This window comes from Corvus moneduloides, chromosome 2, assembly GCF_009650955.1.
Source record: "Corvus moneduloides isolate bCorMon1 chromosome 2, bCorMon1.pri, whole genome shotgun sequence".
NCBI classification, from domain to species: domain Eukaryota; kingdom Metazoa; phylum Chordata; class Aves; order Passeriformes; family Corvidae; genus Corvus; species Corvus moneduloides.
In genome coordinates, this window is record NC_045477.1 from 97135915 (window position 1) to 97163825 (window position 27911).

The following is a 27911-nucleotide window of genomic DNA, read 5'->3' on the forward strand; positions in this document are numbered from 1 at the left end:
CAAGTTCTCCTTTGCTTTATCTGTTCAGATAGCAGCTATCACGCAGAGTCTATCGCAAACCCTACAGGCACTTGGCAAAATGCGTAACTATGCCGACCCACTAAGGCAGTCAAGAGAAAGGAGAAGGGCATTTGATAGGAACAAACTTTCCCTTGCCAGCATTATCAACACCCTTTATAAAGAATTGTATCTGCAGCAGGTTGATAGTGGTGAGCAGGGGCTTTCATTGGCACAGGAAGCAATCTCGGTGACCTTCAGTGGAGAAGAAGGTATAAAACCCAAAGTCTTTTTCTTGGTCAACTGTCTAGGCACCAGCTGAATTTCTTAGTTTCCAAGCAGGACACATTTTTGGGAGCTTTTTTAAGAAAATGGCAACTTTAAATGAAAAGAAGACCTGCAGTGAACGGATGGCAGATTTCCGGCGTTTTGTCTGGAATCCAGAAACAAAGCTCTTCATGGGAAGGTCCTTAATTAACTGGGGTAGGTTTTCATGTGCAAGATTCTTCTCTTCCTTCTGGCATATTTAAAAACTGGGGGGGGGAGGTGTCATCCTAATGAGTGGGACACAATGTAGATATGTTGAAGACAGCAGTTCTCATACGTGTTTCTAAACCACTTTTTGGGTGGCCCTATGAGTTGGATCAAGTAGATCAAAACATTGATCCATGTAGTTCCTGCAAATGTATGACTTCAAAGTGGTTTTGAACCAAGCACTTCAAAATGAGAAAAATTAACATGTTAACAGGTACCTTACTAATAGCTAGGGGTGATGGTTACAGTGTGGTTTTCACATTGCTAATTAAAAGGGGGTTCAGGTTCATGGAGAAATTTGCTTACTTGGTGAGTTTGTCCAATTCTTTGGAAAGAAGTTTTGTTTTTCTGAAATTCATTTCTGAATTATTGTCTGCTCAGTAGATAATGTTTCTTATCACTGTATGCTAGCATGTATTTCATACTAGCAGGTATTTCATACCAGCATCTATTTTATACTCGCAAGTATTCCAGCTGAGCCTCCCTTCCTATAGCCAAACTTGTGTCTACAATGATGATCTGTATCATGATCTACATTCTGGGAAGGGAAGCCTGGACCATTGTAAGGAAGATCCATACTGTTCCCACAGACTGTAAGAGTAGCTGCAAGTTCCCAGGTGATTTTTTTCTGTCACAAAGCCTGTGTGTGTAGCTTATTGGCTACTCCTAAAACCAGAATTTTACAGACAATGCAACTGAAATGTGAGCCTTTCCAGTTGGTAGAGAAGAAGGTGTTACAAGGCACCTATGATTAAAAGGACAGGTTTCTAATAGCACCCTCCCCAAAACAACCACTGGCTGCTTGTACAGCACCAGCCATGTGTAAGACACTTTACGCACATACAGACAGAAACACAACATTACTCTCACATTATCTCACAGCAGAATAAAGTAGCAAGATGGCACATTTTGCTGTTGGTGATTTCAGCTGTATAAGGCAGTGCAGTGATATGGGTCTAAACCCAACACACATTAAGTACTGACATCTGTCATCCAAATAACAGAAGGAGAAACTTGGGTTTGTCAAAGAAATACCTCATCATCTGTGTCGCTTTGTCCATGTGTAGTAAGTAGATAAATGGTCTTAATATGTGGAATTACCTCAAGATGCCACATAACCTCTAAACTTTAAATAATCTGAGCTCAGCACCAGCTTCTTCAAAAATCCTTGTAGAACTATACAATTTTTTTGCTAGAAGAATATTCCTTTGAGTGTAGAGAAAATATTCCAAAGCACCTATACAGGTAAAACTTCCCTGGGGACAAGGGTGCAAAGGAGACGGCTGCTGCTGCTGGGATCATCCTGGCTGCAGAAAGAGCACTGCAGGGCCTTGCTCAAAACATGAAATTCTGCCCTTATTCTTTTTCACAGTGTGGATCAGCCTCTACTACCTGGCTTTCTACGTGGTGATGTCGGGGCTGTTTGCACTCTCCATTTATTCTTTAATGAGGACGATTAATCCATACGAGCCGGATTACCAAGACCAGCTGAAATCCCCAGGTACTGCCAGCGTCCTGCAGCAGCTGCATAGGACTGGGCTGGGCTGAGAGGCATTTGGGCAGAGCCCAGGGCTTAGGGTGGGCCAACGTGGAATAAATCAGGTTACTTCTGCCCAAACAATCCCTGCAAAGTTTAACCTCTGCCTGAAAACACTTTCAGGCTTTAAAATAAATCTGGCACATTTATTTACATATTGATATATGAATATACTTATATATTAATATATTTATGAACATATAATATGAAAAATTAATATATCTATTCATTTATTTCATCTTGCTATTGGGATGACCAGTGCCTGCCTGTAGCAGGTCACCTTCACTCTGCATAGGCAGGGGTCAGTCCCTGGGGAAGTCCTAGGTTCTGCTCCAACCCCCCAAGCATCACAGACGGCTTTGGGGTGCCCAACAAGATGTAGGGCGATGGGATGAGCAGCCTGGAGTGGGTATTTCCACACTTGCCAGCACCATGGAGAGTCCCTGGGAGAGCAGGAATACCTTGCCCAGCAGGATGTGCTGTGCCAGTGGTCAAGGAAGTAAAAATAAGACAAAGATGCGGGATTAGGAACACAGATCTGTGAGACATGAAAAGAGATAGGGGAGATGATCAGACACCATCGGTGCACACTGCTAAAACTTCACACCCCAATGGCTTGTTTTCACAATGGGAGGGGAAAAAATAGCCCTAAAAATTATTCTGTCAGATGCTTTTGTATTTTGAAGTTTCCACTCCCAGTATTCAGCAAGTTTGGTGTTTGTTGGGAAAATTAATTCCTGTGGCAAACTATATGTGGCTTTTTCAAAAGCTGTTTCTCATGCTGCCTATGATCTGTTTCTTTAACCTGATGTGACTGTTATTGCTAACAAGTCCTGGGAAATCCAGTGCAATTGCTGGAATGATTTTACAAGCTGTTCTTGTAACAGCATGGATATATGTGAAAAGAAAATAATTCAGCAGCAGCACAGGCTTTAGGGTTTTGGTTGAACAACTCACAGCTGAGGTGGTTTCTGTACATTGTTAAATCCTCCCCAAAAAGCCTGGGTGATCTTCTACATTCACAGTGAGTCTTGATGCAGCATAATTGCTACTGTCAATTTAAATAAACAAATCTGTGTGTGGCACCTCTCCTCTGCTTTGTCTTCCCTTTTCTTCCTCGTGAAGGTGTAACCTTACGACCCGATGTTTATGGGGATAGAGGACTACAAATTTATTACAACGTATCCGACAACAAAACCTGGGAAGGCTTAGTGACAACTCTTCACACTTTTCTGACAGGTAAAAATAAAGTTTCTTGCATGAAAGTGAAAAAAGGTGCTGCCTTATCTCCCATACTAGGTCTGAGCACCTTAAGTCAGTGCTTCCACTTTACATTTGTCCTTCTCGAATCACAGATTTTGAGTGGAAAGTGCATCTTCTGAAAGGGATGAGCAAATCACCTCATGAATCTATAAATCAAACATATGTACACATCTATTAAAATCCAGGCTCTGCTTCAGGGCTTTTACTTTGTTTAATCCTAAACAGACTTAATAAAATAGACCAACAGAAAGTCTGAAGGAAGATGGAGGACAAAAAGTCTTCAAAACTAGTCTCATCTAAATTAATCTAATTAATTTGTGTGTGACTAGAAACATCAAAATGCCACAATATATCTCATAAAGCTGTTGCATGGTGTCATGAGGGAATACAGTCAAAGTAGGTTATGTGCTCCATTTGCCTGTCCATGTCTTAGCACATTTATATTACTATTGAGCCTTAATATTGTAATTCTTCATGTTTCTCATGCACATACTGAGAAAAATTATATTTGAAATTGACTTTATACGGAGCTATCAACACAAACTGCCAGTCTTAATTCAATTTGATCCCTTTTCTTTTGCTTTGCTTGGATATTCTAAAAAAACACAACAAAACTGAACCAAACCCCTAAACAGTTTAAACTTTCCTTGTTCCGTCTAATCCCAACTTCACTTGAAGGACAGTCTCCCAAGATAGAATCTCCAGCCTGATGTTGGGATGTATAATTTGCATATGAAAAGCTTCAGAGGGGATTCTTTCTTTCTTCCTTCACACATCTAGCATATACACCAGCTGCTCAGCATCTGAACATCAACTGCACCAATAACACATACTTCATCCAGGACACCTTTGATGGCCCGAATAAAACAAAACTATCCTGCAAATTTACCTCAGATATGCTTCAAAACTGCTCCGGCATCACAGATCCAACTTTTGGATTTCCAGAAGGAAAACCCTGTTTTATTATAAAAATGAACAGGGTAAGTACAAGTTCAAGGTGCTGAGCAGAAAAATTTAAGAGTAGCTTGAGTCTCCACTGGGGAGTTGCTGTGTCTCTGCTGCCATGGGTTCTAAACTCTGCTTTGTACTGGGAATCAAAAATCATGTGCTTTTCCCTGGCAGACCTCTGGAGTCACCAGGGAAATCCTGAGACTTTTTCATCATCTCTAGGAAAGTAACATAGGGCAGTGATCTCTGAACTGACTCTCTACAGCTTTGGGTTTAGTTTAGTTTAGTTTAGTTTAGTTTAGTGTCTCTGTAAGGCTCTCATCCCACAGACTAGCACCAGAAGAGTTTCCTCCTGCAATACCACAGCCCTGTGCCTTCCACTGAGGCATCAGGATGTTACAGTAACTGATGCGGTTTCTGAGAGGTGGTATCTTATTTCTCCAGGTGGCAAAGAAAATCTTTAGAAGAACCTATACAACCAAAATTCAAAAATGGCAGATATTTTTCTCAGGGAAAACCACCAACATGTTTTTTGGAGAGGAATAAAGGGAATTTTCAATGCTTTAATTTTTTTCAGGACACAGACAAAGGCATAAGCACTTTGTTTCTGGGTAAAATTCGGAGCCTTCTGATTAAATTTCAGTAGAAAGTGAAGAGCTCGAATTCTCCACCAGTTTCTGACAGACAAAATCATTGCATTTTTTGTTTGGCTTGCACCTTAGGCATTTTCAAGAATCTGTGCAAGCCCTAACTGAGAGGGGAACTGTGCCCCTGATTCGGGCAGGTGAAACAGGGTTTTTCCAAAAATGCCTTCTTCAGCAAGACTGAGTGCCAGCCCCAGCAGGGAAAAGACACGTGGATAGTGACCAGGGCACTTCACCTCCTTTCACCTTTGCTGTTACAGGATGCAACCCCACTAGCTTTATAGGATCAAACCAGCCCAAAGGTTTTTCTGCCATAACCAAGGTTTTCTAAGAAGGGTAAGATCAAAAGCATGGAGATTCAGCTTTTCCTTTACTGACACACAATTAACTGCTTTTAGAGACCCCCTGGCTGCCTGGGCATCAGCAAGGGCAAGTGGTATGGGTGGGTAAATGAGCTGGACTCAGAGGAGGTGCAGTGCTACTTGCTCTGGCCAGGCTAGAGCCCATCTGCAGTGCCCATCCCAGGTAATGCTGAGTCCTGCTTCCTAAGTATCTAGCCACAACAGTTTTTCATCTACATAAATGAGATTATTTGTTTGACAGAGTCTTACATAAGAACATACTAAGCATCTTTTGAAGCTCAGTTCTCAAATAATTGCTTGCTCAGTTTTATCTCAAAACAATTTCCAAGTTGACCAAATATGTGTTTTCTTTTTCAGATTATCAAGTTTTTCCCTGGCAATGGCACTGCACCAAGGGTGAACTGCACATATGTGGTAAGGGTATGAGGTCTGAGTCCCACACATTTCAAGCACTGCCAGCTCAGAGAGCAAGAAAGTGCAGTGGGGACCAGAAAAAATACACTTGCAACTCTGCAAATCAGATCCCAAATACTTTGAATATTCTCAGTTTCCTTAGCAAACATGCTAAGGAAAAATACTCCAAGTTTGCTTTATTTTAAATCATCTGAAAATGTGTATTTTCATGCAGCAGAGAACATTTGCTGTTTGCTTTCAGCTCCCTGTAGTGACGTCCATGCCTCAGCGCAGCTCCCTCAGGCTCTCAGCAGGTCCAACTCACTGAATTCCCAACTGCTATCAAAGGACACTTGCCTGCTTTTCTTGGCAATAGTAGCAGTGGGAGATTCCCACTTTTATTTGAAAAAGAAGACTGGTGCTAAACAACTTGCTGAACTTGAGCTTGAACACACACTTAGCAGCCCTAAAACGCTTGCCTCGGGCTGGCCGATGGTTTCCTCGCCAACAGAGCTTCTTCCTCTCTCCTTTTACAAACAGGGTGAGGAGTCTCGCCCGCTGGAGGTGGATTACTACCCCATGAACGGCACCTTCAACCTGCACTACTTCCCCTACTACGGGAAAAAGGCTCAGGTGGGTACTTTGTATTTAACTTTTCTTCTTTCTCTTTATGTAAGGTGAAACATGGAGCATCTCTGCAATCCTATGAAAACTGGAGAGGCTATTTTTAAGACTTCATTTTTAAACCGGTAGCATAAAATTAAAGTATTTTCTTCCTATTTTTTTTATTTCTCCTCCTAGCCCAGCTACAGCAATCCTTTGGTAGCTGTGAAATTTCTCAACATTACAAGGAACGTAGAACTTAAAATAGTGTGCAAAATCATTGGAGCTGGAATTACCTTTGATAATGTTCATGATCCGTATGAAGGAAAAGTGGAATTTAAACTGAAAATAGAAGACTGAGCAGCAACAGAGACATTTCTGAAAAATGTATGAAGAGTAAACTTAACTATTATCACATCCATCTATATTTATTTTCTCACTATGGTTCCCATATAACTTACAGTGCAAAGAGACATTTTCTACTGTAAGATGACCCATACAGCTAAAAATCAAGATCCTACTCTCAATGTGTAAAGATTATCTCAATGTACATAGCTTAATATTTCATGGCTACAGTATGCTGCTGCCTTCATGCAAATATTTGTACAAAACAAGTTTCCCCCAAAGGGTGCAGCTGTGCCTTCAAGGAACAAAAGTATAGACTCAAACCATCATTTTCAATCACTTTTCAAAACATAACAAATAATTGATGTATGATACTAAAGTTTGGTTATTGAGAAATAACTACATAGCTTGAAAAGGAAATCAATACTCTGAAATACTAGCAAGTAATTCAATTTTTAATCTCTCTTGTATAGGATGTATGAAAGTGCATTAAAATCATCTGTATCCCAATGCATTGGCTTTTTGCCCTAGTCAGCTGAGTCAATTTTTTAGCTGACAAATCGAATGACTGCAAAAGAAGCAAACTTGAAATCTGTCCTCTAGCTTACAGATTTCACTGTACCACTTACCTCTATGTATATAACCTAATAAAAATGACTGGTAAGACTGTAACACCCAGTTACACCCAGGATACTGTTACTTTAACTAGAGGTTGTAATTTGCTGGGGCTTTTGTTTGTTTGGCATTTTGCTGTTGTTTTGTGTTTGTTGTTTTTGTGATGGTTTTGTTTTATCCAGTAAAATAACCCTGTATTGCAATGATGAGTTTTGGGTTACTTGGAGTAATCTGGAAGATGCTGAAATAACACCAAATCTTTAAGTGAATCTAAAATTTGAGAAGTCTGACTATCACATATGATACAAAGAGACAGGATTGTTGTGTCTGTATAGTATATGTTACCTGAAGTCCAGCATGCTCCAGTGAGAGAATAAACACTGCACACAAAAATAAAAGATCTTCAAGAGCAGAAATCATTTTACACCTTCACTGTCTGGACATTTCAGAAAGCAAGAAGATGTAACAGATCATCTCCTGTATTACAGTGACATTCAGCCAGCCAGCTTGTAGACAGAATCCAGTTGGAGAGGAGTATTTCCTCTTTAAAACCACCGATGATATTTGAGCCTTTCTTAGAAAAACTCTGCATTCCAAAACCAGTAAGAAAATGCTTCCTCATATAAAAACTTTTTTCCCCTGGCCTTTCCTATTTCAATTTTTACAGTGGGGCTTTGCCTTTCTTCTAAGAAACAATGAAAATCAAATCAATTTTATATCCTTTTTGGAACACAGGTTTCCCCTTGTGCATCCTTCCAAAATAACACGGAAAGCAATAAAATACTTTTGCTAACAAAATAGTAACTCATGCTCAAGGTTAGTTCTATGTGGTTTATAAGCAGAATATTTAAGTATTGCCAAGAAAACCAAGAACTCTTCCCTTGGTGCTCTAACACAGGCAGACTCTCTTGACTGTATTTAGTATTTACAGCTTGCACTGAGCTGGGCAAAGCAGTGGCACAAGCTCACATTCCAGTCAGCCCTACAACCACAGCACAGGAATACGCTGAACAAATTCCCCATGGATTGTGGGCCTGCAAAGCTACAGCTTCAGAGCAACAGCCTAGAGCAGCCTCACGGGAAGACTGTGATGGGATAAATAGGGAAAGGAAAAACGGAAGCATCCCTATGTTGACCAAACGATGATGCATTCTAACATCAAAAAAAAAAGACCCACCAGATCTGGTCCTCTATGTACAAAGACTGTCATCCTGAAGTTAAATGGTTCTTGAACTTTTAGCCATCTGAGATTATTCCCTTTCTTTACAGAAATCAAAAATAATAACAACAAAGAGCAAGGTTTGTGGCTAGTGTAGCTGAAGTATAAAAGTGTAGTTAATATCAGCTTGGCAAGTGTATTAATCTGTGTGCAGTTAGTATGAGCTTGCCCAAAGCCCAAATGCAAGCACACTTAAATAGCAGAATGCCCATCATGCAAATACTTTGTAATACCAATTACTGCATGACACAGCCCAATACTACATATAAGCATGTTATCTAGTGAGCACAGCTGCACTTTGGAGACATAAAAATGGTAGAAGTTACAAGATACAGACCAAAATAAGCACATGGGAAGGAAGACAGGCAGGGCATCGTGCCCAAGGCACAAGAAGCATGACTGGCAAAAGCTAAACAAGATAAAAAGCAGCTGAACACAGGGGAAGGAGGGCAAGAAGCAGAAAACACCCGCAACGAAAGGAAAGAAATGAAGACAGGCATTTCCTCTGTCTAAGAGCTCTCCAGCCTCATCACCTTCACCCTGGAGACTGAGAGGACCTCAGCCACCAGTGCCAGCTGTACATCAGGAGCTGCAAGTTACTGTGTAGTCACAGTTAATTTAGTGTTAGAGACTAACAAGCATTACAGACTACCAGTTGTGTACACATAGCAATAATAATTATTACTATGCAGGAGCTAACATTAGCACAAAGTGTGTCAAGGAATTAATTCAACAGCTTTGTTTTCAAACTTGAAACCAGACACATTTATCAGTCTTTTAACCACTTTCACTGCAAGAGTCCAATTCCTTGAGAGAGATACACATGCATTCAAGAACGTATATAGATATATACATATGTATATCTAGATACAATCATATACACTGATTATACATAAATTCAGATGCAACATTAGCAGTATTTGATTAGACCAAACAATATAAATGGGGAAAAAACCCTGTCAGACTACATGGGAAACTGAAACAGCAGATTTAAGAATTAATTGCAAGCAAATGCAAATTCCTGAGTTTAGTTAGATGCAGATCAAGTAGGATGGAGATGGGTGGTTAGCCCATGCCTCTGGAGCAGTGAAGGGGCCAGGCAGGCAGTATCAGAGACCACACAGCGGCTCTCAGTGCCAGTCTCTCTGCCCTTTTTTCCTACCAGCGGTGCAACAGCAAGGTTAGCCAGGAGAAAAGGCACGAGGAAGGCATAATAGGCCATGAAACTAATACATTAACACCATGAATTTTTTTATCAAATAAATTTTAGTTTCCAAACTTATCTGCTAAAGGTGTTAAATAAAACTCTTAGAGCTCAGTGTGAAGAGAACAGAAACACAGCAGTTGCTTTGAGACGCCCTTTCCTCTCCACACCTCCTTCTTATGAATATTCATAGCAGTGGTAAATTATTGAAGTGTAAAGTCCTAATGTCTGTTTCTAAAAACCATGAATAAAAATTACTAGAGTGGAGAAAAACACTGAATACAAGCACCTTGATGCTTAAAGGACTTCGTGCTATGGCTATGAGACTACAGCAAGTTCAAAGCCTCCTTTACCTTTCAGAATTGCCAAGTACTAGACATTAATAATTGAGTCTTTGCTTAATGGTCTCATATGATGTCATTGCTATTGCACTTGGGAATTCCTCCCACCATTTCACAGAGCTGTTTTTAATCTCTTACCTGTAATAAAAGTCAAGCAGAGATTGATTCTGCAACAAATAAAGCTGTCTAACCATGTGCTACTTTCAGTAATTGGATGTAAAGTAACAGCTACATCAATAATGCTTGCAGAAAGTATTTTCTGCTGTGCACCTAAGCTCCCTTCACAAGTTTCATTTCTTTCAGGCACAAAGGCTTGAGCTCAAACAAGATTATTTCATTTAAATAAATACGTCCATGAAAGAACAGGTGCCCTTTCTTCAATTTAATTTGAAAGACTCTTCTCACTGGGGAGTGAGTTTTCTTTTCTTCCCATTTTTTTTCTTACCAGAGTGATAACAATGGATGCTCTGAACTTCTCACATTTTTAAGAGCAGAAATTGGGCTGAAAATTCCCTTTTTAGGATCCTGCTGCACCTCTGAGAAAGAACTAAATTCCTGAGAGACACTTGGGATAATACCCTTCATTCACTAATGTGTGTATTTACGTGTAGTCCTACTATTACCAGTGTGGGAATGTCATTATTTCAATTAAAATTCTAATAAAATGTTCCAGGGGTTTACTACTATCATCAAGCAGGTAACTCATTTTAATTACTCTGATTCCAAGTTCCAGTTCTTAAATCTTTTGTCACTTTCTCCCAGATATTGATGAGCCTTGTTGAGATGGTATCTTTTTGTGTGACCTGACACAAATCCACTAATTTCTCCCTTCTTCCCCTCTTTTTATTAAAGCCAAAATAAGACTTATCAGTCTCATAGTAATAGATCTTGACCTTAGGAATCAAATAATTGGGGGGAGGGCTTTTTTTCTGAATCTTTCCTGATTTTTTCAACATCCTTTTGAAATGATAATGCTATCAAGTATGTGGCTGCTCACTGCTGGTCGCACTGAATGTATCTGGATGTAACACCATATTCCAATCCATTACTAGTTTTACCTACATATCCAAATTCAGATTAGCTAGTACCTCAAAAAAAACAGTGTAGGAGACATATGCAGTTATAATCTACCTTGACACCCTGGATCATTTTTAGGATCCTACATTTTCAGCACAGTCTTTCCCCCTGTAAGTGTACCTTGAATTTTTTCTTCACACGATGTGGAGTTTAACCATAACATTTTTGGACATGACCTGCTTGCCAAACAATTCACATTAATCTCTCCTCTTCATTGTTTACTTATTTTCTAACCAGTATTACTTTAGAGTATTTTTAGATTTTCTTCTGGGTTACTGAATAAATTACTAAACAGAAGTACAATCTTACTTGATGCAGCTGTTCAGTCAGTGATAATGCCACAAAAACGATTCAGCAGTAAATAGTTCATAACCCCTTAACATACAATCTGTTGGCATCATAAAATGTATTTTAAATCAGAATGCAATGAAATTAAAAAGGTTTAAATACGCTGAAGCATAGCCATTGTTTCCTTAATCAGCTAAAAATTTGCAATCTCCTCCCATACTCATTTGGGAAGACCTATTCTGTACTTTGTCATTAACAATTAACCTTCCAGGCTTCTAATTTTCTTTTAGATGTTTTTTTCAAGTTTTTCTAATGCAAACTTCAGGGCTGACCTCAAGCTGTCTAGACCACATTTGGACAGGACTTTCTCACATCTTTGACACTTATTTTTTCACACTTCAAAAACTGGCACTCTAGCATTATTTCAGTCTGTAAGAATTATTTTAAGGTTCACTAAAAATCAGCATCAGCAGTTGCCCAACATTAATTACTGGAGTTCCCTGTTTCAAGAGTATGTGCTTAATGTTCTGCTTTATTTTTAATAAATTCTCTCAAGTTTACATGAATAAAGAACAGGAATCTTGCCTGAAGTGTGCTACACCTTGCTGTCTTTTTAACATGCTATAGTGCATATGCTCTGACCAGGTAGGGCTGATGAAACTGCGCTATTTACAGGAACGTACCATGATGTGTACACAGCAACATGATAAAAGATCAAATTTTTCAGCCTAAGTCTGGATTTCAACCTGTTCAAAACATCCAAGAATTTAACAAAAAGGTCATGGCAGAACAAAGAAAGGCATTTGTAATGGTATTACATAGGTGATTTCTGATTAACACCAGCCTCTCTTCTTTATTCTCTTCCACATCAGAACATTCTGCCTTTACCACGTCTAAGCTGTGCATCAATAATCATCATGATTTTCTCCAATTGTTGTTTCACAAAGTGGCATTCATTGAATGTGAGGACAGCAGGGACCCAACTGAGTGAGAGGCAGATGGTGCTAGGTGAGAACCATCATCATGCCAGACAGGAATTTCCAGTGTAACCAAATGCTGGAAGTCAGAAATACCCATGCATTGCTGGTTGTTGCCCTTCTTCATTCTGCTCTCAGCATCAGATGTATTTCTGCTTATTAGAAACCTCATCTTAAAGGAAGACAGTCTTCACTTCAACCTGCTCATTTAACCACCTTTTCCATCACAGGAGTGTGGTACCTTTTGACATCTTCTGAAGATAAGCTGAGCTTCCATTAATTTTCTGATGAGTCTGACAAGCCAGATGACCCACTTGTTAGTCTGTTCCCAACACTGGCATTTTCTAACATGGTTTTCTTTTCTTTCCCTCTCTCTCATGGGATCCATATGGTAATTCAAGCTGGAAGGCACCTCACGTTGTCTCCCATCCAATCCTGCCCAAAGTATGCTCAGCTGTGAGGTCAGACTCTACATTGCTTAGGGCTTTTCTCCTGTCTGGTCTTGAAAACCCTAATGATCGAGTCAGCACAACCTCTCTGGGCAGCCTGTTCCACAGCTTGACCATCCCAAGTTCTTCCTCATATTTAGCTGGAAACTTTCCCATTTCAGTTTGTGCATGTTGTCTCTCATCCTCTCATCATACACCACTGTGGACTGGCCCCACCTTTGCAATAATCTTCCTGCAGCACTGGAAAGCTGCCATCAGGTCTCTCAAGGCTGCCTCTTCTCCACGCTGAACAAGTCACTCTCCCTCAGCCTCTCCTCATACAGCAAAACTGCCCCAGCCCACTGAGCATTTTGGTAACCAACCAGAATCCATGGAAGCTCAAGGACAAACCAAAGGTCAGGAAAAACCCTGGAAAAATCTTAAATCCTAAATTTAGAAAGTAGTGACACAAAAAGGCTGCTCTCAACGTGCTGGCTCATCTTTGCTTTTCCTGATAAATGAATGACAGTTAAGGCTTTAACAATAAAGTGTGTGTGATAGTAGCTTCATCTTTCTGGAAGCAGACAGGGCTGAGAAGTGGTGAGAAGCTGTTCACTCAATGTAGTTGTAAAGACAAATAGCCTACTACACTTCTCATAAGCAGACAAGAGAAAGGAAATCCCTACAGTAAATAATTATCTATCTGGGAAAAACTGTATATGCTGTCCTTTCTACTGGTGATCATTCCAGCAGAATTACATCATGTTGTTTTTTTTTTTTTTTTAAACTTTGGCCTTTCTGTATTAAAGCAGCATCCAATTTTCAGATTTCTCACTAATACAAAGATCTTACAACCTATATATATTAACTGATTAAGGAATGAGATTTGTGACAGTACTACCTTTCATTAAAGATTCATCCTTTCATTCAGTTAAATAAATGGGCATCCATCAAGGGTTAGTACCCCATCAGCTACATTTATTTTTTCTTCTCTACAACAGTTGTCACCTTTCATTGAAGGAAGGTTCAAAAAAAAAAAAAAAAAAAAAACCAAAAGCAAACCAAAGAAGTTTCCAAAGTCATAACCGCTTCTCTTTGGTTAAGACAAATTCCTACAGGAAAAGCAAAACAGATTATCTGTGAAACAGGTCAAGAAATCCTTAACTTGTTACACATGTCAAAATAGACAGTCTTTCAAAGCTCAGTAGCACTTAGAAAGCGCAAAAGATGCACACTGCTCTCACGACTTATCTGCAGGACTATTTCAGAGGCATAAATACACACTTTGCAACTCTTCCTCTTTTCTTCACATCATGAAAAAGTGTTGGCAAAGTAAAGGAATTAAAAGTACATCCCTTTCCTGCTACCTCTTACCCCAAACTGAGCCTTTATACCAATTCTCATTCCCTTTACCATCATTTAAATCTTTCTTAAACCGAATTCCAGTTTCTATCTCCTTACAGTATCTTCTCCCACAGATTTCCTCAACAATTTCCTGTCCACAATTTCATGTTATGTTCTGTTCCTGCTTTTAATCTTCATTTTCCATCTGTACACATGCAACCACTTTTTTCCGAGATTGGAACCGTACAGTTTAAAGTTATCTTTCATTTTCCAGTTCCTTTCATGCTATGTCTGACATTATTAAATATGTATTTCTCTGTCTTTTTTAAAAATAAGTTCCTACTACTACTATTCTTTGTAGTCTTTGACTAGTCTTCTCTTGTTTTCTCATTCTTTTCAACTTACACCTTTTTCTCTTTTTATGCTCTCTGCAAAGACCCTGCTATAATCTGTTTTCTCTTTACTGCTTCCCTCCTCCTACTTCTTCACATCTCCTTTCCTCATCTCATCCTGGCCCCTCATCATTGGTCTCTTTTGTCTTTTTTTTTCTCCTCTTTCACCTGAACACTACAACCAAGTGACTGCCCAAAATCAAGCAACTATTTAACAAGTCTATAGACTTTCTCTCATTATTCATTGCTGCCATTACTAGAAAGCTCTCCCAAAACAAAGGTAACACAGAATCATAGAATTGTTTAGAAGAAAATCTTTAAGATCATCAACCAGAAATATAATAAAAATTTATTTTACCCAAACCACTCCAGTGTTCTAATTATTAATTTCACAGATTTATCAGCAACCAAAAGAAGAGAGAAAAGTAACATCTTAAAAATGTATGTTCTGTCACATTTTCACTCCCACCCTGACCTTATTTTATCTGAGGACTATTCCAGAATAAGAAGCAAAAGAAAACTGTAAGATTCTTTCAGCCTCCCCTCCCTAACATCCCTCTACTCACTCTTTGTAGGTAAATCTTGGATCATACACTGGAGAACGCAAGGGAAAGCTAGAATAATCAAAGTTCCTCTGCAAACTGAGCTGCCATTCAACATCAAAGACAACTTGAGTCAACTGTCTCACCCACAACAAGAATCTTGTGTTTAGCATTAGCACTGTGGAGAATGGCATCTTCAGTGAGAAGCAAAACATTCAATTAGCCTCCTCTCCCCCAGATTTTTTCCCCAGGCCCATAAAGTAATTTGCTTGGTTCACTCATGTTACAAGGTCTGATACAGTTCAAAAACCTTCAGTGTGTATCAGCTGCTCTGTTAATCACCCATATCCCACCTTCCCACAGAAGATCTGTCTATGCATAATTCCTTAAAGAAAAAAACCCATGTAACACACTTCACATTTACCACAGAGTTTAAGTGCATCCAGAAGCCCATATCACAGTCAGCACAGCCATTAATACTTTGCAGGGACTCCCTGGAGTTTGTGGAAGTATCAAATCCTGACTGTGACAGGAGCCTGCAGTGACTAAGCCAGTTCAGTATGCTCTTGCAGGTGGGAGCAGAGAATGTGATCTAACAAAAAGGTTTAAGGAGGAAGCATATGGAAAATAGATTAAAACCTGTTTTGAAGATATAGGACTATATGACAGAAAGCTAGGACTGAGGAATATGGGATGAAAAGTTAGGACATTAGGCATGGGATTTTAAACAGAAGCTGGATTGGAGTACTAAGATTGACCTGTCATGCTGAGAAACAACATAAATGAACTGAGGCGGCGTGAAAGAAGAGAATATACTGGGTAAGTTATTGCCTTTTGCATCATAAGGTGCCAAGAACTCTAAGGGCAAATTACTAAAACAAAGCAAAAAATCTGGGTCCTCTGTAGCACAAATGCAGTATCCCAAGACAGCTAATTCTAGGTCTTGTGCCGAGAAGTGAAATGTTCTAAAATAACCCTAGAATTAGAAAAACCACAGAGCTTGTTAAAAATGCCCATGCGCGTTTTATTAATAAAAACTAACAGTGCCAAGGTTAAACAAGTCAAACAATTATAGTCTCTTTATATTCCATAAAATATTACAGAAAAGTTTATTTGTGTTTCAATAAAAAGACTACTGTCTTAGAATAGGCAGCTGACAGTATTTGTGCAGTTAATTGTTTGTGAATAAATTTAAAAAGACTACCACCTGCCCTGAAATTCCTTTTATAAAAATGAACTATTAAAAATGATTGACAAATTTTGAGTTAAAAAACTTAAAACATTCTCTATATTTAATTTCAACTTTATAATAGATTACAGGAAGATGCTTATGAAACAAATACAAACATTTGTTTCAGTACATGTCTTTATATGATAGACTTATAAGTATGTAAACAACTATATAATAAAAAGTTTCCAAAGACTGCCTGTAAGAAATCAGGCAAATTTTACCATAAGCAATAAATCATTCCAAACCTTCAAGACATTTTATATAGCTGCACCAACTGGCAGTAAACATTTGCCAAAAACTTTGTAATTCATATGTCCCAACATACAGTGAAAAGTATATAAACTTGATGGAATCATAATGTTAGATATAATTTAAGGGAAATAAGTTCATAACAACATTCCTGGAATTTAACATGTAAAAAAGTAGGACGTATCTTTCTTGTTTGGTTCTTTGGACACTGCATGATTAACAAAAAACACTACTACATTAGCTCACTATCCCTCAAAAAGTGGCATAATCAAAATACACTCCAAATAAATTGCCATTCAGTGTATTCATTTTCCACAGAAGGATAGTATTTTATTTCTCAATGATGTGTCTACATTTTCTTTAGCAAACTTTGAAAGAACATTTGGGGCAAAATTCTTTTTCCTTCAAGTAAAAAAGAAATCCCAAACAAAAAACAACCAACAAACCAAAAACCCCTAAAACAAGAGTAAATAAAGGCTCTGCATTAACACACTGGTATCAAAAACACACATCCACACCACATTTAAAAATATCCTACATAAAACAATCCTTGTTTGCTTATCAGAGGTGCAATTTCTAAACTCAGAACTGCTTACCAATATTCTCCTTGGGGGATGGGGCAAAGTAATTTGAGACACTTCTCCCTAGAACAATTTATTCCTGAAGCCTGCTGAATTTTAACAAAAAATAGTCTACAAGCAAAGGGCATCAGTCGTCATCATCATTTTCATTAAAATCATCGTCATCATCATCGTCATCCCCAACATAAGAAACTGGTGTTTCAACTCTGGAGCCACTGTACTGAGATCCATTGGAACTTGTAGCCAACATCCCATCTCCACCGTTGGAAAAGTCACTGAAAAATAAAAAAAAAAGGCACTTGGCATTGCTTTATGATCTCTCCCGTATCTAGTCCTTTCCTTTAATGAATCTGCCACTGCCACTTTATAAACTGTCTTTAACATATGTCCAAGTTGTCTCCAAGAGGCTGAAACACTCCCCAATAATTTTGAAGTGGTTGTTACTAGGTTTCTTCCTTTAGGTTTAATATAAAGATTAAACCTTTTCACAGGTATCTTATAAATATGTTTTTCAGGTTTCTTCTAAAGTACACAGTGTTAAGGCTATGCAGCTAAGCTCTTTAGTATTTTTATGTAGCCTTGAACACTTGCAAGTGAATCATGTCTTTCAGAGTCACTAATCTTGATTCAAAGACTTGGAAAATTGAGGAATTAATAGCTTTTCCTTAACTCCTTGATATGACATAGCAAACTGTTATGTGCTGTATTTTTAATTTGAAACTGTTTTCTTCTCATTGTGCAGTATTTTATTTTAATAGAGCAAGAAAATTCCTGCCTCCATTATTACTTGCTATTTTGCCAATCTATTTAATTGTTGACTTTTCAAATAGTTTGATAAACTATTAAACTTGGCCACAAATTCTTGACCAAATATTTTTTTAAAAAAATCACAAAAATAGTATCTCCCTTGAAAGACATTCATCATTAAAAAATTGCTTTCAAAAATGTTTGCTAGTAATTTTTTAAATGCTAATCCAACTAATGCACATATTCAATCATCACTTGTTGCTGTATGGAGCCAATTTAATGGTCTATCATCATGCAGAATGAAATTGCAGGGGTATCCCTGAGAAGCTCACAGGAAAAACATATCGAGTAAGACACTTTCAAGAATTTCTGCTGTTCTGCACTTATTCAGCAGCAAGATACAGAGGTATCTGTCTAGCTGTAGTCAGATGACTTACAACAGGTCTGCCATAATTATCTGCAAAAGCAGTTTCAAAAGCAAAGAAAAAAAGAACAAAAAAGAGATTATTCTCGTGTTTCTGTAAACTTGGAAAATACAAACCCAAAATCCGTTCTCCTCTCTTTTCAATAAAAATAGAACTGGATTTCATAACCTGAGTATCCCAGTAAGTAAGACAAAGAAACTGGGATGAAGGTATTGGTAGCAGCATCTTCAGTCTTCTGCAGACTTTATTTAGAGACCTTGTTAAATAAAAGTACAGCCTTTATTTGCCTTGGCAGCACAACTTGTATTGCCATGAATGTTCATGGCTATTGCCATGAATATTCATATATGTCCTATAATTAAACACAATTTGTCACTCCCCTTTTCCAAATTCCTAAGAAATGGAAATGGTAGAAGTTCTTGTGCTCTCACCAAGATAATGAACCCACTCAGCCTCTGGTTTTTTATTGGTCTCTGGCTAACAGTGGCCTATTCAAATTTCAAAGTCTGAAATATGCATGGGGCTCTTTTTCACTACACCATGCTCATTACCACAGAAGAAACTTAGTGAAAACAGTAGATTTTAGGTACTGTTCAGCATCTCTAAAGATATTTTGGCAGAATTCTCACTCAAGCTTCAGTTCCCTTGCACAAAACACGCAGAACTTAATTCAAGCATTTGTTAAGAATGTCAAACATTTCAAAGATCATAGAATCAATTAGGTTAGAAAAGACCTCAGAGATCACAGAATCCAACTGCTGAGTATTTGACTCAATTTACAACCTTGTGGAGCTCACAGAAGGACATCTTTTTGATTAATACAGCAATAAGAAACTAGTGAGTAACAAAGTTAAATACTAGTTATGGTTTATCATGCTACCACCTTCTGATTGCTGTTTGAAACCCAAAGACCAAAACATTTTCTTAAGTTAGACACTAACGACCAAGGAGTAATCTTTCCAATATTGTATCTTTAGAGAAGTATCTGTTTTCTTGTCACAAACTCTAAACTAGAAAAAAACCCTAAACAAACAAACAAACAAACAACACATTCAAGATTAACACCACTCCAACCCATTTTCACTATACAGGAAAAGGATTTCTTTAATGACACTGCTAAGAACCACCACAGAAGTGATGTCTGAGAATAAACTTAAAACACATATCCATAGCACACAATCAAAACAGAACTTGTTTCATGAAGCATTTAATATCCAAGTTTCTTTGATGACTGCAGATTTTAAAAATCAATTGAAAATTTCATCTCACCTGGCTGAAAATCTTGTGCCGTTTGATGCAGAACCTGATGAAGATGTGACATATACACTGCTGATTGATCCCTGAGCCATTTCTGTAAAACAAACAACATGCACTCCAGGAAAAATTCCAAACACAACCATCTAATTCAGTGGAAATGCTTAATCCCTTTAAAGTCCAGAAAAGAAGTCTTGCAGCCCAAACAACAAAACATATTGATGTACCATACCAAAACAGCATAATTTTAAAAAAGGCTAGTGTAAAAACAGAATTTCAAAATACGTTTAAAAACCACATTTATTTGGGAGTGAGCAAGACAGATGACTTCAGTATTCATCACATGCTTGCACTTACTACCTTTTGCCTTTGCAAGTGAATCAAGCATAAATACTGTCCTCTTAAAGGAATTACACACTGCCAAGATCTACTTGGGTGGCATAACGCAAAATGTTTTGCACAGAGCAGCAGTCCATTCTTTATCAGTCACTATGTCATTTGCTCCCTAGGGCACAGTAAAAAGTAGATAAATTTGAGAACTTGACAGAAATCTTTACCACAATCCACTGGAAATTAACCGATCTAAGGTATCTTCATGTTTTTTCTTAGAGTCCTATACTAAGGAGGAAAACAAAACAACTCTTTTTGGAGTAACTAACCTGTCACATATGGTTCCAGAGCTTTAGGAACCAAACTCCTTGCAATTTTTAGGTCCTCTGCTGAACAGCTTCCAGATTCTAGCCCACAAGCCATTCCCATTCGTTTTAGTACTTCTATATCATCATGAATTTCAAAAGTATTGTCAAAATTAAATAGATATTCAAACCTGGAGAGGAAAAAATGTCTCAATTAGCTTCAGTAACTTTATCTACCTTTCCATTTTCAGGAATTGCAGCACTTCAAAAGCTTTATACACAGTGTTAAGTGTGTTAGTGACACATCACACTAAGCAATCAAATTTTTCAAGAATTATGTATTTGCTCATGACTTCTTACATTCAGTTTTTATTTAGCTGATGAAAAACACACCTTTTTGAACCAAAAGTGGGGAACAGCAGTCCTGAAAGCTAAATCAATTTTCAATTCTACTGGCTGGATTGCATGGTGTTAAAGCCAAAGGAAAACACTAAAAACACTACTTAGTTAAGTATGACATAAAATGTCAAGAGAGATGCTTAATATCTCTAGACAGCAAGTCTTAAATAGGTTATCAAATGTGAATCAATCAGTCAATTAAAAAAAAAAGCTTTCTGAAATACATGTTCTCAATTTAAAAAAGGCACAAGTAAATTAAGTTTATATTTAATTTTTAACAAATCTACATGAACATTTATTTATATGAACTCAGAGCTCCATCAAAAGCCAGATGGAAAACTTTTGTTAGCTTACTTGTCATTGGAAATACTGCAGTCAATCACTGTCTTCTTGCTGGTGTTCACAATAATAAATGGCAAGTGGATGACAGAATTGGAAGGCGGAGGTCGGTTTGCCTGCTGTTCTGCTTGACGGTTTCGCTGGACAAGGTTCTTAAAGGCAATTTGCTAGAAAAAGCAACAGCGATATCAAAGTATGAATGAAGCTTTTAGGATCACATTAACAAAATCCCACAGATGAAGAATTCCAGCAATGGTTGCAGCAAGTAAATGCAGAAAAGGACAGAGAGCGTTTACCATATTTCTTCATGTTAAGATGCAAGAAGAGTCACTGAACATTAGTATTAAAAAAGACAATACAGTAAAACTTTACTGAGAAAAAAAATGCACATTCTACTAACTACATCAGGACAGTTCCTTGGACAGATCCCTGACAGAATTGAGAGATAACAATGACTGGAAAAATAAATTTTCATATAGCATCCTACTTCCTCTCCATTTACTCTTCCCTACTAGCTACTGCACTTCAAAAAATACACAAATACACCTGAATGTTAATATTGAAATGAATTATATGCTGAAGAAGTTAATGTTTGGGATTTCACTATCTGGCAATAGGTTTCTGAATTACCTGTTTAAGATTAGTGACTTTAACATCTTACCAAAATTGTTTTTTACAATGGAATGTTCCCATTTTAAAAATTAGCAATTTGAGTAATTAAAAACCATTGAAACTCAAGTTATAAGTCTTACAGTAAGCTACTGAACAAAAAAAAGGTATTTTTCTGGTCATGAAATCAAATGAAATAAACAAGAATTAAGACCAAAATCAAAGCCAACACAGAGACTGATGAAAATCAGGCAGCTGTCCCACAGCTGTCTGTACTTTCTTTCTGCATCCCTGAAATTCTCATTCCTACTGTGTAGGTAACGCAGCTACCAAGGATACATTTCAGTGGACCAGCAGCACAATGACTTGGGAAACAGACTACTGCTTCCCCCAGTGTAGTAGGGGAAATCTGGGAAGGAGTTCAGCCACTGTTTCACAGCTGTCAAGCCACTTACACACCAGTGCCAGCGAGTCTCCAGAGGCATAATGCAGAGCATTATGGCAGACAACCTCCACAGTCACTTAATTATATCTATGGATGCTAACACGGAAGAAAATTTTACATACAGGAACCGAACTGGAAAATTCAGAGGGTACACTATGAAATACTGCTCCTATCAGCATAAACAGTGTTTAAACATACTTGAAACTCCAAACAAATTCATCATAACTGATGGAAAGTTGATTCCTTCCGCAATAGCAATGGCCAACAGCATGGTCCCAGCTACATAAACAACAGCATTAAATAAAAACTGCATACACCTTATCCTGAAATTCACCTCTAGTCTTCCTAGAAGATTCCCATCCCTCAGACTCAGATAAAAAAGGAGGAATACAGATATAAGTTACCTTGCCCTATAGACAAGAGTACCTTGACTGTACCTGTAGAATGAGTTCTTGTAGTTGAGACTGTTTTTGCTTTATTCTTTCAATTCTTCTCTGTTTCTCCACCTTAAGACAGAAAAAAAGGACTGGTCAGTTTGTTGGTTTTAAGTAGCATTTTATGCCAACATTTTTTCCTAAAATCATTTCAATACCAGAGAATTGGAAGCATGAGATATCATATCAATCAATCACTAATGTTCTACACATAATTTAGAGAATTAACTATCAAGACACATCAGTACTAATAGAAACTAAGAAAAAGCAGAGTTAGAACCCTGAGGAATAAAATACAGCAGCCTGTGAAGAAGATAAAAACATCTTTGCAAACAGAAGTTATGCCTCAAGGGGTTACTGGAATTCTCTCAAAGAGGCAAAGGTAGACAAGAAAGATCTACTTGATGTAGAGCCTGTTGGTACTGGAGGTGTTGGAGAAGAGCCATGAAAGGTGCTTAAAGACACAAAACTGATATGGAGCCCAGCTTTCCCAGTGGAAGAAGCTCCCCAGCAGATTCCCACAACGACTTAACTGACAGACTGAGACTCAAACTATAGACAACCAGATGGTGACAAGGTGACAGAATCTGCTGGCAATGATGGGTTACTGGGCATAGTAAAAAGAGAGTTTGTCATAAAGCAAACTCAAAGTGTCTTATAGCACTTAGTGATTACATCATCTAAATTATTTCTGGTAAATATAGTGTGGTATGTGTGAGAAAACAATCGAATCCATGTATACTTTAGAATTCAAACGACATTCAGTAGGGGTCTTAAACTACAGTATCTGCAAAATCCATCAGCACAGTATAACAAGACAGCCAAAAATTTGAATTATTAGGCAAGAAACAGAGAACCAAAGAGAAATTACCACTACATTACTCTATGAAGCAGAATGTTTACATCTTGATTTCTGTAGGTCTGATGGTCCTTTTTCAAGACAAGCACATGAAAGAGTAATCAGGATCATAAGTGATTCAAAACAGACTCCATGCAAGAGAATAATGAATAAATTAGGACTCCACTGAAAGGAGAATGAAATAATGGGGGAGAACATGAGAGATCCCTAGAAAACAATTAAGAGGATACAGAAAGTGAATAAGGAATGACTAGGTCACCATCACTTCCAATTAAAAAAAATATTCAGCAGACATCAACTAAATACAGTATGTTCAAAACCAAACAGAAGGTATTTCATAAGAAGCTTCTCAGGCACCTGAGACTCACTGACACAAACAACCCAATATTAAAAGCAAACACTGAAAAAAGAGTAAAAATTTGTGGAAGAAATATTGAGGGCTATTAAATAGAAAGATAATGTATCTGCCTCAATTATGCCTCAACCACAAAATTACAAAAGAAAACATCACTAAATACCTTCTCTCATCACTCACAAAATAAATAGGGTTGGAAGGGACTACTGGAGGTTATCTGTTCCAACCTCCCTGCTCATGAAGTGTCCCCCCCAAGCACATAACTCAGGATTGTGTCCAGATGGCTTTTGAGTATCTCCAGGGAAGGAGTCTCTGGAATATCTCTGGGCAATCTATTCCAGTGCTCAGTCACCCACACCGTAAACAAGTTCTTCCTCATGTTCAGGTGGAACTTCCTGTGCATCAGCTTCTGCCTGTTGCCTCTTGTCCTATTGCATGGCACCACACTGAGAAGTGCTTGGATCCATCCTCTGACACCTCCTGTCAGATACTGATAGAGAGTGATGAGGTCCCCTCTCAGCACTCCAGATGTGCCTCACCACGGCTGAGCAGAGGGGCAGGATCACCCCCCCTTGACCTTCTGGCAATGCTCTTTCTGATGCACACCAGGACACCACTGGCCTTCTCAGCCATAAGAACATTGCTGGCTCATGGACAGCTTGTTGTCCACCAGGACTCCCAGGTCCTTCCCCACAGAGCTGCTTCCCAACAGGTTGCCCCCAACCTGTACAGGTGTATGGGGTTTTTCTTCCCCAGATGCTGGACCCTGCATTTGCCTTTGCAGAATTTCACACATTTCTTCTCCGCCCTTCTCTCCAACCTGTCACGGTCCTTCTGAAGGGCTGCACAGCACTCCAGGGTCTCAGCCACTCCTCCCAGCTTGGCGTTGTCACTGAACTTGCTGAGGAGGCATCTGCCACTTCATCCAAGTCATTGATGCGTAATTTAAACAATTCTCGACCCAGCACTGACCCATGGGGGACACCAGTTACAGGTCTCCAACCAGAATCTGTGCCACCAATCACAACCCTCTGACACTGTCATTCATCCAGTTCTCAATCCCCCTCACTATCCACACTCCCTGAGCTTGCCTATGAGGATATAGTGGGAGACAGCATCAAAAGCCTTGCTGAAGCCCAGGCAGACACCATCCACTGCTCTCCCCTCCTCTGCCCAGTCTGTTATCCCATCACAGAAGGCAATCAGGTTGGTTAAGCACAATTTGCCTTTGGTGACTCCATGCTGACTACTCCTGACCACTTTCTTTTCTTCCACATACTTAAAGATAGCCTCCCAGGATAGACCATTCCATCAGATTCCCAGGGACTGAGAGGCTGACTGGCCTGTAGTTCCCCAGGTCCTACTCTTCCTCCTTCCTAGGTAACTGCTACTCTCAGCCAAGATCCTGAATAGACAGACTGCTGGCCCTGAAAACAACTTATTTTTTTTAGATCCTTAAAATGTGCAACTAGAAAGGAAATTACTCAAGTTAAAAATTCATATGAATGTAGTTTTCTGTTTAGTTTTGATGAAAAACAAACACTCCCCTACCCCCCAAGTGTACACAGTTAAAAAAACAAAGATGCAAAAGGGCATGATGCTACATTAAAAAAAATTTTTTTTAAAGGATAGGATCAAGTCTTACAATTCAGCATTAGGAAATGAGCCAAATAACTTCCTCTCTCCAAAAAACATAAAACTCACTGAGACATTTTTTTATCACATACAAGTAAACTACACTGCCTTACAGACTACTTAAAGACACAAACCTTATTAACTGCTCCACACCCTCTGTTTTTGCATTAGCAGGACATATTTTACCAAATCTAATATTCTAATTTACACACAAAGAACAAGTTTAAGAATATTTTAAAAAATAAATAGTCGATGAGGATGCCCTCAAACTCCGATGTTCCTTATAAACTATTTGGCCTGTTAGGGGTGAAGCTAAACAGTATCAGACAGAATAGCAAAATAAACTTTATTAGGCATGACAGTTTTACAAATTAATCATTAGCCTTCAGAAAGTCACTGTATTACACTCATGGTTTAATTATTCAATGGTTAACAGAACTCTTTCCTCCTCTTGTGACAGCAAATTAAGAAGTTCCCACTTTCTTTTTAATTGTAAGATATCCCTGTTCCCATCTTAAATGCATGAAACTTCACTGTGCATCATTATATTCTACGTTGCTTTTTTTACTTCAGTACTAATATTATCCTACTCTTCTTTAGGACATTATCAGTCATGACATCAAATCCAGCTGGATGAGCCACACTTCCTTTTTTTTTTTGCTCCAACATTGCTGGCAATGCCATACTTTGTGAGACAGATCCAAGGAGATCTACTTTTAAAATCCCTCCAGTTAGCTGGTTCCCTGTTCAGCACACAGCATTGCCATCTTGGAACCTCTTCACCTTCCATACTCACCCTATTAATTATGCCCCAATTATCACTCTCTTAACTAATAGTTTTCACTTGGGATGATATTCAAATAAATCTCAATTAATGATTAGACACCCTGTATTTACTTTATCTAGACAGCAATTACAGTATTAAATGAAAAATCAATTATCAGTATCAAACAAAAATTAGAATTATCCCTTTGTAGATAAGGCTCCAGAATACTTTTGTTCCACTTTCCCCCTCACTTTGGCAGCTTCTACACTGATTTTTTTTTAGTCCTGCTGAAGGAAATTTAGACTTATTAAGAATAAATACAAAGTCTCATTCTGTTCTGATGAAGTGAGTTTACTTCAGTAAACCTTAGTAACTTTATTATTCTGCAAATATCAGGATAGTAAAAAAATTCTGTCAGAACTGACAAATCTCTTTCAGTATAAAGCATTTCACTTCGTCCCCAAGACATGGAATAAGGAAGTCTGACATATTCATGTAAGAGAATTGTCACAAAAAGCTACGACCTGCAGCAATGGAGATGCCTGTATATACTGACCTACATGCAATATCTATCATCACAGATCTATTTATCTATTTGGCATCTGGAGAAAACAAATCTTCCTGACTCCTGAGAGCACCACTACTGCAATGTTGGAAATACACATTAATCTTTGACTACCTTCCACTAAGAACCATTTCACATGTAAAAGCTGTATTTGACATAAAAGAATTAAACAAAGACACATTTGAACAATCTGGATGCTGAAGAGTTTTTGTTCAGTACATACAAATAGAATAAAAACAGTCTAAGAGGACCACACTACTCTATTTTGCTATCTGAGAAGATACATATTGTATCAAAACATATTAAAGCTGTAAACATTTACTCAAACACAAAGCCATTGTGAACTTCCAAATGCATATACCTCCAAGTTCTGACATTCCTGAGCCGAGTTAGTAGGTAGACCAATCCATTTGATTTCCTTCTTCTCCTTAGAGATAATGTTCATGGCCATAAGGACATTTAAGGCATCATAGACACGTCGTCTAATATTCTTCTGGTCGTAAGCCTGCTGTAGACATAGTGCATTAATCAAAAATATACCTGTGCCAAAAATATTTGAAAATAAACATATTACAGCAAATGGGTAAACTCGGATAACGTCTGAACTGTTTCATTTAGCAATAGGGTTAAAACAGAAAAATCTCAAAAGAAAATTCTCTTCCCCCATTCAGTTCACATGTAATTGACTTCCCATATACTTACTGATTCATTTGGTGAAATGTGATTATCAGTGGTAGTGAATTCTGCAACCAACTCGTCTGCCACCTCATTGTATGAGGTGGTTCCTTTTCTTTGTACCTTCTCACAAACCTTCATAGAGAAATGACGTAAACCCTTGCCATTCTTCTCGCCTTTTTTGTTCCGCTTCCTAGATATACGTATAATATATATTTTAAGAAGATTTGAACTTTGGAATATTTGATGTCTCTTTTTCAAATACAGGCACACTGCTGTAAAAAACCCAAGCCTTCCCTTTTCTTCTGCTTCTTATCCCTTCCCAACACTCGCTCCTACATTTTTTCCCCGACAATTTACAATATTTATAAACAATTCTAGTATCTTGATGCTGAAACACAGTACAAATTTATTCTTTTGCCAACTTTGCTAGCTCCAGTAGAATCACAAAATCATAGAACAGTTTGGGTTGGAAGGGATCCTTAAAGGTCATCTAGTCCAACCCCCCTGCACTGAGCCAGGGTATCTTCAGCTCAATGAGGTTGCCCAAAGCTCTATCCAACCTGGCCTGAAATGTTTCCAGTAGCAGACAATAAATTAACAACAGGGATATTCCTTGAAGAAGACAATAAAGAAAACCTTCCAAACTTCAAGA

General features: G+C 38.2%; 2 protein-coding genes across 6 annotated transcripts in view; one reads left to right on the forward strand and one right to left on the reverse strand.

Moving 5' to 3' along the window:
- Positions 1-368: 368 nt before the first annotated feature.
- Positions 369-8687, forward strand: ATP4B (ATPase H+/K+ transporting subunit beta). Its single transcript, XM_032100489.1, has 7 exons — positions 369-480; positions 1904-2032; positions 3194-3307; positions 4112-4311; positions 5643-5705; positions 6219-6311; positions 6480-8687. The coding sequence occupies exons 1-7, from the start codon at positions 369-371 to the stop codon at positions 6639-6641; spliced, it is 873 nt and encodes a 290-aa protein (XP_031956380.1). The 3' UTR covers positions 6642-8687.
- Positions 8688-16053: 7366 nt separating this feature from the next.
- Positions 16054-27911, reverse strand: part of TFDP1 (transcription factor Dp-1) — a 42381-nt gene continuing 30523 nt past the window's right edge. For 3 of the 5 annotated variants that reach the window (XM_032100494.1, XM_032100493.1, XM_032100492.1), the window contains exons 6-12: positions 27284-27449; positions 26943-27089; positions 22405-22473; positions 20929-21080; positions 20200-20366; positions 19556-19637; positions 16877-17389 (exon numbers count right to left, since the gene is read on the reverse strand). In XM_032100494.1, the coding sequence (XP_031956385.1) occupies positions 17242-17389; positions 19556-19637; positions 20200-20366; positions 20929-21080; positions 22405-22473; positions 26943-27089; positions 27284-27449 (931 nt within the window). In that variant the 3' untranslated portion in view covers positions 16877-17241. Of the gene's footprint in view, positions 17390-19555; positions 19638-20199; positions 20367-20928; positions 21081-22404; positions 22474-26942; positions 27090-27283; positions 27450-27911 lie in introns of all 5 variants that reach the window. The other 2 variants (XM_032100491.1, XM_032100495.1) reach the window with 2 other exon arrangements.

Bases quoted from the DNA above. Each gene is read 5' to 3' on its own strand.
- ATP4B (XM_032100489.1), top strand. From the start codon at position 369: ATGGCAACTTTAAATGAAAAGAAGACCTGCAGTGAACGGATGGCAGAT. The intron at 5,706-6,218 runs GTATGAGGTCTG...TTTTACAAACAG, and splicing joins ACTGCACATATGTGGTAAGG to GGTGAGGAGTCTCGCCCGCT. The intron at 6,312-6,479 runs GTGGGTACTTTG...TTCTCCTCCTAG, and splicing joins ACTACGGGAAAAAGGCTCAG to CCCAGCTACAGCAATCCTTT.